This window comes from Blennius ocellaris (assembly GCF_963422515.1).
Source record: "Blennius ocellaris genome assembly, chromosome: 23".
NCBI classification, from domain to species: domain Eukaryota; kingdom Metazoa; phylum Chordata; class Actinopteri; order Blenniiformes; family Blenniidae; genus Blennius; species Blennius ocellaris.
In genome coordinates this window covers 3601647-3614229 of record NC_137672.1, presented here as the reverse complement: position 1 = coordinate 3614229, position 12583 = coordinate 3601647, and the positions used below count along the sequence as shown (strand labels likewise).

The 12583-nt window shown below is 49.2% G+C and overlaps 1 protein-coding gene across 1 annotated transcript in view; it reads right to left on the bottom strand.

Annotated features, from left to right (window-relative positions):
• Window positions 1-12583, bottom strand: part of frem1a (Fras1 related extracellular matrix 1a) — a 63837-nt gene that overhangs the window by 14867 nt on the left and 36387 nt on the right. The window contains exons 23-25 of the mRNA XM_080518798.1: window positions 6022-6217; window positions 2892-3156; window positions 1769-2186 (exon numbers count right to left, since the gene is read on the bottom strand). Of these exons, the coding sequence (XP_080374924.1) occupies window positions 1769-2186; window positions 2892-3156; window positions 6022-6217 (879 nt within the window). The remainder of the gene's footprint in view (window positions 1-1768; window positions 2187-2891; window positions 3157-6021; window positions 6218-12583) is intronic.

The following is a 12583-nucleotide window of genomic DNA, read 5'->3' as shown; positions in this document are numbered from 1 at the left end:
CGCGGGCAAGAACGCGGCCACCAGGCGCTCGCGCGCGAGCCTCCACCCCGGGCCTGGCTCCAGGGTGTGGCCCCGGCTGCGCCAAACCGGGCGACGTCACCTTGCTCCTTGTGATTGTGTCCATGGGGTCTTGTGAACTGCTTTTAGTCTGACCCGTCGCCTCGGACCTGTTTGCCTTGGGAGACCCTACTGGGGGGGCAAGCCCCCCGGCAACATAGCTCTGAGGGTCATTCGGGTGCTCAAACTCCCCCACCACGATAAGGTTGCAGTTCAAGGGGGAGCTACCCTCACCTATGGCCATGAACTATGGGTCATGACCGAAAGAACGAGATCTCGGATACAAGCGGCTGAAATGAGCTTCCTCCGTAGGGTGGCTGGGCGTACCCTTAGAGATAGGGTGAGGAGCTCAGTCACCAGGGAGGAGCTCGGAGTAGAGCCGCTGCTCCTCCACATCGAGAGGAGCAGCTGAGGTGGCTCGGGCATCTATTTCGGATGCCCCCCGGACGCCTCCCCAGGGAGGTGTTCCGGGCATGTCCCTCCGGTAGGAGGCCTCGGGGCAGACCCAGGACACACTGGAGGGATTATGTCTCTCTATGGCCTGGGAACGCCTTGGGGTGCCACCGGAGGAGCTGGAGGAAGTGTCTGGGGTGAGGGAAGTCTGGGCAACTCTGCTCGGACTGCTGCCTCCGCGACCCGGCCCCGGATAAAGCGGTAGCCAATGGATGGATGGATGGATGATGGAGGTGCAGATTGATGGAGGTTAAGACTGATGGAGGTTTACTGATGGAGATTCAGACTGATGGAGGTTTACTGATGGAGGTTCAGATTGATGGAGGTTAAGACTGATGGAGGTATACTGACGGAGGTTCAGACTGATGGAGGTTTACTGATGGAGGTTCAGATTGATTGAGGTTAAGACTGATGAAAGTTTTCTGATGGAGGTTCAGACTGATGGAGGTTTTCTGATGGAGGTTCAGACTGATGGAGGTTTACTGATGGAGGTTCAGATTGATGGAGGTTTACTGATGGAGTTTCAGACTGGTCGAGGTAAAGACTGATGGAGGTTTAGACTGATGGAGGTTCAGACTGATGGAGATTTACTGATGGAGGTTCAGACTGATGGAGGTTTAGATGGAGGTTCAGACTGGTCAAGGTTAAGACTGATGGAGGTTTAGACTGATGGAGGTTCAGACTGATGGAGATTTACTGATGGAGGTTCAGACTGATGGAGGTTTACTGATGGAGGTTCAGACTGGTCGAGGTAAAGACTGATGGAGGTTCAGACTGATGGAGGTTTACTGATGGAGGTTCAGACTGGTCGAGGTAAAGACTGATGGAGGTTCAGACTGATGGAGGTTTACTGATGGAGGTTCAGACTGGTCGAGGTTAAGACTGATGGAGGTTCAGACTGATGGAGGTTTAGATGGAGGGATACTGAGATTTTTGATGTGTCACTATCACAAGTCACTTGTGTCTGTTGGCTTGTTTCCCTCCGTCACGTTCCTTCACTTCTCTGTCCTCTCATTCTGGTTCAGCAGGTTTTTTCTGGAGAAAACCTCCGACTTGTAAACATGTTTAATTGAAGCATTAATAAACCTTTAATCTATTAGTATGGAAACAATCACAAGACGGTTAATTAACACCCCAGGTTCCCAACTAAAACCACCATGGCGCCATGGAAATCGTTGGAATCGTTGTAATATTGGTAAAGACAACAGAACATGATGGCACAAGCCAATTCTAGAAAATAAGACACTTCTCCACGTACCTGAATCGTAAAGAAAACTGGCTCGGAGTGTAGCCGCCCTTCTAGCAGGAAGCCTCGATTGGTGCTGTCCGCAGCCACGAAGCCAAACCGGTCTATTTGTGACGGCCCCCCGTCGTGTTTGTACATTAACTCCAGATCCGCGATGTGGCTCTGGGTGAAGTTTGAGCCAGCGGTCAGAGTCTTTCCCGATAAGAAGAGCTTCCCGTACTGCGGAGGCTGCCGGACGACGAAGGTCAAGGCGCTGGGCGGCGTGTCAGGGTCCAACAGGGAGAGGCAGTCCGGGCCCAGGATCACAGCTGAGCCTTGAGGCACCGTCAAGCCTCGGTTGGCGGACAGAGACGGCAGCATGCGGTCCACCATTTCCACCACAATGCTGACGCTTCCATTTAGGCTGGTTTTACCATTACTGACAACAAACCTGTTCAAACACAGAGACTCGGTGTTAGCCCATCGGCCAGAAGCAAGTAGGTTATGACAGATTCGCTCATTTCTGTTTCACTTTGGTTGCAGATGAATCTAAAATCAAGGACAAGACAATAAGTGTGACCGGCTGAGACGAAGTGAGTCTGTTAAAGGACCCATTACCTCACAATCACAAACGATAACTGTCATTAAGTCGAACTGAAATTCACCGTGAAGACAATTTGAGTTGACCCAATAATATCAAGTGTCGGGATTTCTTTCCTCATAAGGATCACTAAGAACCATTTATGTTGCATTTGGCAGTTTGGCTATCGATAATGATTAATAAGTATCAAAGTGAACAACCTCTCTGAGGTCTTGTGAGAGCCCAACACAAGTATAAAACACTAACTATGACAAAACTGAGGAAACGTGACCAAAACAACAAAATACATACGAAACACACAGCTTCGCATTCAGACTTAATCGTCCCGGAAAAGAAGCTTTGCAGCCAATTTACGAATCTATCTATGAGCAGACTGTGTCTGTAGAAACAAGAAACAAAGTTAATACCCACATGTGAAGCTGATCGAGGAACTAGACTCACTGAAGTCTAAACTTCCTTTATAATATATTCTTTAGAACTGCTCAGCAATGTGTGTCATTTGTCAGCCAATAAGCATTAAGTATATGTTAACTTTAAGTGTTTCGTGAAACTCACTGAAAGGTTTCCGTCGCTGCACTGGCTTGGTTGTTGTGAACATAAGCGATGACATTTGCAGCGACGTCCATCTGACTGAAGGAGGCGATAGCAAGTCCAGGATGTTTGATGTACTCGATGTAGCCGTGCAGCGGCGGGCTGGTGATGAGGTATAGCAGCTCCTCTGGTTTGTCACTGCCGTCTGTAGCTGAGAGGACGTCCGTGGTGAGGAGGACTCGATCGCCTCGGTTCACGGTCAGTGACTTTATGAACACGGCAATGTTTCCTGCAAAGAGACAAGAAGGTTCCAGTAAATGACCACGGAGCGGCCAAAGCTTTATGGCTGCCAGCTCTTGATGAGCTGCTGGTATCACACACAGCTGTTTCCAGATGTGCTTCTGATCAAAACTGGAGAGTTGAAAATCAAACATCGGCAATGTGGGCTATTTATTTCTGACTGCCGTTTACTTCGTCTGCTATAAAACAATGAGATGTTGATATTTACCTCAGACCTTGTATGTTTAATTGAATACTAAAATCAGGGGCGACTCATCAGGGGCAGGTTGGGCTGAGCGCCACCTGGTGTCATCAGAAACAACTGCATTCAAAGTATGTTATTAATTCTCTTAGATTATCTACAATATTTACTTGTCTGTGAATAAAACTTTCTCATATAAAGATTATACTTACTATGTGAGGACTGTACTTCCAGGTTATTAGTCTCCTGGTTCTGCTTCAGGTTTTCTCCTGATCCACACTGATGGTGTATTAGTGTAGCTCGCCCCTCTCTCTCCATGCAGTGTGTATTACATTAGTGTAGCTCGCCCCTCTCTCTCCATGCAGTGTGTATTACATTAGTGTAGCTCGTCCCTCTCTCACCATGCAGTGTGTATTACATTAGTGTAGCTCACCCCTCTCTCTCCATGCAGTGTGTATTACATTAGTGTAGCTCGCCCCTCTCTCACCATGCAGTGTGTATTACATTAGTGTAGCTCACCCCTCTCTCGCCATGCAGTGTGTATTACATTAGTGTAGCTCGCCCCTCTCTCACCATGCAGTGTGTATTGCATTAGTGCAGCTTGCCCCTCTCTCACCATGCAGTGTGTATTACATTAGTGTAGCTCACCCCTCTCTCACCATGCAGTGTGTATTGCATTAGTGCAGCTCTCCCCTCTCTCTCCATGCAGTGTGTATTACATTAGTGTAGCTCGCCCCTCTCTCACCATGCAGTGTGTATTACATTAGTGTAGCTCACCCCTCTCTCACCATGCAGTGTGTATTGCATTAGTGTAGCTCGCCCCTCTCTCACCATGCAGTGTGTATTACATTAGTGTAGCTCACCCCTCTCTCACCATGCAGTGTGTATTACATTAGTGTAGCTCGTCCCTCTCTCTCCATGCAGTGTGTATTACATTAGTGTAGCTCGCCCCTCTCTCACCATGCAGTGTGTATTACATTAGTGTAGCTCGCCCCTCTCTCTCCATGCAGTGTGTATTACATTAGTGTAGCTCTCCCCTCTCTCTCCATGCAGTGTGTATTACATTAGTGTAGCTCGCCCCTCTCTCTCCATGCAGTGTGTATTACATTAGTGTAGCTCGCCCCTCTCTCTCCATGCAGTGTGTATTACATTAGTGTAGCTCGCCCCTCTCTCTCACCATGCAGTGTGTATTACATTAGTGTAGCTCGCCCCTCTCTCACCATGCAGTGTGTATTACATTAGTGTAGCTCGCCCCTCTCTCACCATGCAGTGTGTATTACATTAGTGTAGCTTGCCCCTCTCTCCATGCAGTGTGTATTACATTAGTGTAGCTCGCCCCTCTCTCACCATGCAGTGTGTATTACATTAGTGTAGCTCGCCCCTCTCTCACCATGCAGTGTGTATTACATTAGTGTAGCTCGCCCCTCTCTCACCATGCAGTGTGTATTACATTACTGTAGCTCGCCCCTCTCTCATCATGCAGTGTGTATTACATTAGTGTAGCTCGCCCCTCTCTCACCATGCAGTGTGTATTACATTAGTGTAGCTCGCCCCTCTCTCACCATGCAGTGTGTATTACATTAGTGTAGCTCGCCCCTCTCTCATCATGCAGTGTGTATTACATTAGTGTAGCTCGCCCCTCTCTCACCATGCAGTGTGTATTGCATTAGTGTAGCTCGCCCCTCTCTCACCATGCAGTGTGTATTACATTAGTGTAGCTCTCCCCTCTCTCTCCATGCAGTGTGTATTGCATTAGTGCAGCTCTCCCCTCTCTCTCCATGCAGTGTGTATTACATTAGTGTAGCTCGCCCCTCTCTCTCCATGCAGTATGTATTACATTAGTGTAGCTCGCCCCTCTCTCTCCATGCAGTGTGTATTACATTAGTGTAGCTCTCCCCTCTCTCTCCATGCAGTGTGTATTGCATTAGTGCAGCTCTCCCCTCTCTCTCCATGCAGTGTGTATTACATTAGTGTAGCTCGCCCCTCTCTCTCCATGCAGTGTGTATTACATTAGTGTAGCTCGCCCCTCTCTCTCCATGCAGTGTGTATTACATTAGTGTAGCTCGCCCCTCTCTCCCTGCAGCGTGTATTACATTAGTGTAGCTCGCCCCTCTCTCTCCATGCAGTGTGTATTACATTAGTGTAGCTCGCCCCTCTCTCTCCATGCAGTGTGTATTACATTAGTGTAGCTCGCCCCTCTCTCACCATGCAGTGTGTATTACATTAGTGTAGCTCGCCCCTCTCTCACCATGCAGTGTGTATTACATTAGTGTAGCTCGCCCCTCTCTCACCATGCAGTGTGTATTACACTAGTGTAGCTCGCCCCTCTCTCACCATGCAGTGTGTATAAAGGATTTAAGGATCTCATAAATTAATAGTTTTATCTGTGGCCGAATGGCTGAGCTGCCGTGTCAGAACTAGCCAGACCTGGTTCCAATCCAATCTTTGACTTTTTTTTTTTTTAATTCGTTTTTAATTTTTTTTGATGGGCTATATCCAAAGCTCAACATTTCCACTGGATCAATGCCTATATGGCTATTATAATGCGGCTAAAAGGTGTGGACCCTCTTTACTTTGGAATTCAGTGATGTCACTAGACCTGAAATAGAATCTTGCCCCACCAAGTGTTGAAACATCGAGAAACGCCACTGACTGAAATGAAAATGACAATACCTTTTTCCAGATCTTTTACCAGAATGTGGAAGTGCTGTGAGGGTGAGCGATTTTTTCCATCCAGTAAGTGAAAAACAAAGAAATCCTCCTTTTTGGCAGCGTGGAGGTCGGTGTGTACGTAGCGCAGAAGGTTCATGTCTACCATGTCCTGGGTACAGTTCGTCCCGTCTGTCAGCGTCACCCAGTCAAGTGTCTCCTGGAATCAGACGGACAAACAAGCGGCAGCAGCTTTAAGAACTGCAAAGTAAAGGTCCAACATTTAAGAGGATCAATCACTTCATGTTGACTGATGCAGAATCAAAGGCTCTCTAAAATCGAAATACATCATAAAAGACTTCAAGAGAGAAAAAGGATTAACGTACATATTAAAACAATTTAGAAAGTCAGTGATCAGCGGATAAAGACGATCAGTCGACAAACATGATGCCTCAACACAACAAGAACACAGTGAACAGCTAACTGAGTCAACTCTGCTACGACACTGCCCAGATCCATCCATCCATTCATCCATCCATCCATCCATCCATCCATCCATCCATCCATCCATCCATCCATCCATCCATCCATCCATCCATCCATCCAATAACAGGCTTCTGGATCTGGTCCAGTAGAGTGTGTTGAGCCTTTGTTGTGACCCATGAATTTCTGGATGACCTGTTTTCATTGATGGCCGCCACGTCTCCAGAAGTAATTTACAACTCTTCAGTTTTTGGTGGAGTTGACAACTTTTCATTCATTAGGTATAATTAATTTCTTTAATTAAGCTTTGTTTTGTGACTGACGCCCCTCCTAGGTAACTTGACAGGGGAGTTCAGACCCCAGACTGTGTCCCTGCAGCGTTTGTTCATGGATCTGCTCTCTTGATCCATCGCCGCCTTGTCACTTTCTCAGCAGCTCCAGTCTCGGGCCTGATGGCTACCTGTTGGCCTCCCCAGTGAGGTCTTCCTCTGCCTCAGCCATTGTCCAGGGAACTATGTACCCTAGCAGAGACCAAAGGAGACCAACTTATGTGTTTAGATGGAATGCTGACATATCCAGGTCTTGAACCTCCCTGGCAGACCTGATGTGTCAACCTGGGCCAGTTGGTCTTTGAACTTTTTGCTGGTCTTTTAGATAGATGCAGAATCTTTGAGGCTGCCGTTGAAATGCATCCTGACACTCTGAACTGGCTGCTCTGTGATGGATGGGATGTGAGAAATGAAACTTGTCCACTACTTTTCTCTTCTTGACCACGAGAGACCTTGATTTTTAAGGTTTAAATCACAGCTTTGTCCCGATAATGAGCTTCTCTGATCATCGACTGCCTGGCACAGAATTGTGAGTGACAGCTTGGTCATTATTAAAGGCTCTTATTGGGCACTGGTGGATTCCTGATCTTGTCGATGGTTCTCTGCACTAGAGTTCTGCTGATTTGATCATCATGTTCATGTCAGGGACTAGGCTGAGGCTTACCCTTAAAGAGTGGATGGGTCACATGCGACAGATGTCACAGATGCATCCAGGCGCTTTTCCAACAGAGAATTCGAGGGTAGCGTGCATCATCTCCCACCTGTCTGGCCAAGTGGAAGCTTGGGCCACCACTGAATGGAACCGCCGATCCCAGCTGTGTGACACTCTGGGTGAGTTTGCAGACGTGCTGTCAAAGATCTTTGATCGACGCCCCGGTGGACAGGAGGCGGCTTGAGCGCTGGCAGAAGGTTGGTGATCGACTACACGATTGAGTTCCGCACTCTCTCCACAGACTGCGCCTGGAATGATGCGTCACTGTGGGCCAGCCAGGTCCGCCATCAGTTTTTCCCGTTGGATCTCCTGGATGACTTGGATTCCCTCATTGTCCTGGCGGTCAAGATGGATAACCGTCTGATGGTCCGTGATCATCAAAGGCAGACAGATTCACTGAGAAGAGGAGCCACGAACACACAAGAGGATCACGCCCCTCTCCACCCCACCTCACAGCAGGAGCAAGTCCCGAGTGCTGCACAGCTTCCGGAAGAACCAATGCAGCTTGGCCGCACCGGCATCTCCACGCAGGAGCAGCATCGGCGCCTGACCAGCGGCCTGTGTTTGTACTGCGGTCAGCACGGGCACAGAGCTGCAGCGTTTCCTTTAAAAGAACAGGCTCACCTGGGTTAAGGAGGGCCCTGGTGAGTCTTAAGAATTCCTCCACTGCACCTTTAAGAAGACTCACGCCGGCTAAACTTGCGCATGACTGCATCACATTAGACATTGACATTTTCATTGATTCAGGTGCAGATGAGAACTTTATGGACCTTAATTGGACGCTCCGAGACCCGGCAGGAAAGTCGAGGACCTGGGAGTCAGCTGGGAGGAGAAGGGTCCGGTGGGGAAGGATCGGCGAGCACCACGCTCCCGCTGCCTCTCCCTCAGCCGGTTGTCCAGACGGATGGAAAGCGCAATGAGGTCGTCGAGGGAGGAGGGTTCGTCCCGGGTCACCAGCTGGTCCTTGAGTCCCTCCGAGAGGCCCTGGGCGTAGATTCCCTGGAGAGCCTCGTCGTGCCACCCACACGCCTGCGCCAGGATCCGAAACTCGATTGAGTAGTCAGCTGCTGACCTGGTGCCCTGGGAGAGGGAGAGGAGCCGCCGTGCCGCCTCCCCCTTCTTTACCGGTTGATCGAACACCTTCTGCAGCTCCTTGGTAAAGCGGGTCCAGGACCCCTGGATTACCGGGGAGTCGTGGTTCCAGAGTGCCGTCACCCACCGAGCCGCCTTCCCTTGCAGGAGGTTGGTGGTGTAGGCGATCTTGGCCCAATTAGAGGGATACTTGGAGAGCTGGAGGTCGAAGACAAGGCAGCACATCAGAAGGAACTGGTCACAGGAGCCCAGTTCCCCAGCATGTGGTTCTGGTGGGGGAACGAAGGGCTCCTTGCTGGGAGAGGAGTATCTAGGGTCCGTGGGGAGGGGGTGGCGCCGGGGTCTGACACAGGAGCGTCTGTAGGAGTTGGCTGGATCAGCCGTGTGATGGATGTCTTGAATGGACGGAATCAGCATTTTTACTAAGCTGGACTTGCGCAATGCTTATCACCTGCGTTTAACACTCTTTCAGTTAACTATGAATATTTGGTGATACACTTCGGGTTATGCAATGCTCCTACAGTTTTCCAAAACCTGGTCAATGATGTTCTGAGAGATGCATTAAATAGTTTTTGTTTGTGTACCTCGATGATGTTTAGATTTTTTTCTTCTGATCTAGCCAGTCAAGCATGTTCGGTATGTTTTGGAGCGCCTTCTGAGTAACCATTTGTTCGTAAAAGCCAAGAAATGTGTGTTTCATGCTCCCTCTGTTTCATTTCTTGGACACATCATCTCAGAGGGGAGGGTGGAGATGGACAAGGAGAAGGTCAGGGCTGTAGCTGCATGGTCAACCCCGGGTAACCGCAAACAACTATTACAATTTTTGGGGTTTGCTAACTTTTATTGGCAGTTTATCAGGGGATTCACCTCTTCTCCTGTGCTTTGTATTGCAGATCCAGGAAGGCAGTTTGTGGTGAAGATGGATGCTTCAGATGTTGGTGTCGGGGCAGTGCTTTCTCAGCGAAGCATCGGAGATGGTCGGCTGCACCGATGTGCCATGTTTTCCAGGTGGCTGACCCCGGCTGAGCAGAATTTATGACACTGGCAATCGAGAGCTCCTGGCCATTAAGTCTGCATTGGAGGAGTGGAGGCATTACATGGAGGGCGCAGCGCAGCCTTTCGTGGTATGGACCGACCATAGGAACCTCGAGTACATCAGGTCAGCTAAAAGATTGAACTCGCGGCAGGGCCGGTGGGCTCTGTTCTTCACCAGGTTCGACTTTGTAGTGTCATATCACCCTGGTTCAAAGAACGCGAAGCCTGAGGTCCTTTCCCGTCTCTTTAAACCGGATCCTGCTCCTCGTTCCCTCACGTCAATCTGACCCCTGACCTGTGTGGTGGGGGCGGTGACGTGGGAGATTGAGGAGCAGGTTCGGCGGGCTCTGGAGGGGGTGACGGTGCCGCCAGGTTGTCCTCCCAACCGCCTGATTGTGTCCCCCGGTACGGTGTAGTGTGATTCAATGGGCCCATACTAACCTTCTGTCTTGCCACCCAGGAATTCAGCGCACCCTGTTTGTAGTGAGACAGCACTTCTGGTGGCCAGGAATGAACAGGGAGGTCTGTGAGTATGTCCGGGCTTGCCCTGTCTGTGCGCGTAGCAAGACCTCGCGGTCTCGCCCCTCTGGTCTGTTGCAGCTGCTCCCGGTACCCACCCGACCATGGGCAGACCTGTCAATTGACTTTGTCACTGGCCTCCCAGACGCAGAAGGGTCTACCACCATCCTCACCGTAGTGGACCGGTTCTCTAAGATGGCCCACTTTGTGCCCTTAGTGAAACTCCCATCAGCCAAGGAGCTGGCAGAGGTCATGCTGACATACGTGTTCCGCCTTCATGGGTTCCTAAGGGACATTGTCTTGACAGGGGGCCTCAGTTCGTGTCTCGGTTTTGGAGGGAGTTTTGCAGGCGGTTGGGAAGCTGTCGTCAGAGCTGGAATCTAACCTTCATTGTCTGGTCTCTGACAGCCCGGCTTTATGGTACAGGCAGTTAGTCTGGGTAGATTACGCTCATAATTCTCTTCCCTACTGGGCTGTCTCCCTTTGAGTGTGTGTATGGTTACCAACCTCCCCTGTTCCCTGCCTTGGAGTCGGAGGTTTGTGTTTCTTCAGCTCTGGTGTTGGTGCAGCGATGCAAACGTGCTTGGCTTCAAGCCAGAAGCAGGCTTTTGCAGTGTTCTGCAGAGCGTAAGAGGCTTGCAGACCGGCGTCGGGTTCCTGCCCCTACTTACACTGTTGGTCAGCGTGTGTGGCTCTCCACCCGGGACCTGCTCAGACGCGAAGAAGCTGTCTTCGAGGTTTATTGGACCTTATCCAATAGGTAAGCTTGTTGGCCCCTATGCAGTCCGCCTCGCTTGCCCTGCTCGCTTCGTGTCCACCCGAACTTTCATGTTTCCAAGATTAGACCTGTCAGGGTTAGCCCACTGGTTCCCTCCTCGAGAGCCCCTCCTCCTCCCCGTGTTGTAGATGGCGAGGTGGTTTTTACTGTCAGGCGGCTCCTAGCCTGTGTCTGGGCGGTCCTGTTCCACACCTGTAGCCAGTCTGCAGTCATTACCATGCCTACTATATATGTCCTGTCTGTGTTTGTTCATTGTTAGTCTGTTAGTCATCGATGTCTGGTCAGTCCTGATCTCTGTCTGGAGTCCAGGTCACTATGCGCCCCAGGTTGAGGAGTAACCTGCATCTCTCATCAGTCTGTACTGTCCTTGTAAATAAAGACTTGGTTAAACTGCCTCAGAGTCCTGCAATTGGGTCCTGTCTGATACCCGTGACAGTTCATGGTGGGGTTAAAAAGAATAGCTAAGCTGGTCCAGCCACCTTTCTTGAGCCAATGCTAATCTGTTGTTCTTGCACCTGTAGTGACTCATAGCCTGACATGATCGTAATGATCCAGAATGTGTTCTGTGACTTTGGCTGGAAAACAATGTAATTGAATGGCGAGCTCAACAAACCTGTGAGGTATGGAGCCATATGCATTGCAAGATCCTTCCAGAGTACTGTAAGATGTCATATTCCCTTCTTCTGTGTCTCATCAGGATCACATCCTGTGCCTTGCAATGCATTTTCCCACACTTCATCCTGGCCAGATGTGTCCTTAGGCCACACCGGCCTTACTCATCCTTAGACACTTCTTGTGCTCATGGTTGATTTCCTGTTCACTTGGGTTAATATCATTGCTCTCAGGATCTCCTGAAAGCAACACTTGTTAAAGTGTCTGTTCTTAGTCACAATCTTAATATATGTCTCAGACTAAAACATCCAACAGTGACCAAGACCTCTGCGCAGTGATTCCTGGTCCATGTCCAGTCCTTCCACTGCTGCATCTCTTCCAGGTACAGCAGTCAGGACCTCGTACCTCTAACTGATCCACTGCGCTTGAATCCGTCTAACACAAATCCAGAAGTTTTCTCTGGTGGGCTGCTTGATGGCTGAGTCAAAGCATATAAGGATAGAGACAGACTTAAGGGAGCACACAGCTGGAGAAACAGCAGTCAGTCAGAGAGATGAAATTGGGACAGTGAGAGTCAGCATCTAATGGAAGCCAGAAGACAATTGAAATCTACAGATCCTCTGTGGTGCCTGAGGAGCTCCAATTTGCTGTCATCTATGTCTCAAAGACTATTTTTGTCATTGAAAACTCTATTCTAATCTTTCTTCATAGTGTTTTGATGACTGCTGGCATAAAGAACGCCATGAAACTGGAACGTATGTCTATAATAGATCATTTTTTAATGACAAGTTCAATACAGAAATGTTCTTTACTTGGCTGACATGTTTGAGTCGCATCTGAAGTCTTCCTCAGAGGCTTCCTTGGAGCATCTGATGAAGCTGCAGACGCAGCCAAAACATGTCAGCAAAGTAAAGAACATTCCTGCATTCAACTTGTCGTTAAAAAAGAATCTATAATATTTGTTCAAGAATGATAAATTGAACATAATTCAGCTGGAAAATATGTCCCTGAGTTTTGTAACAGAAA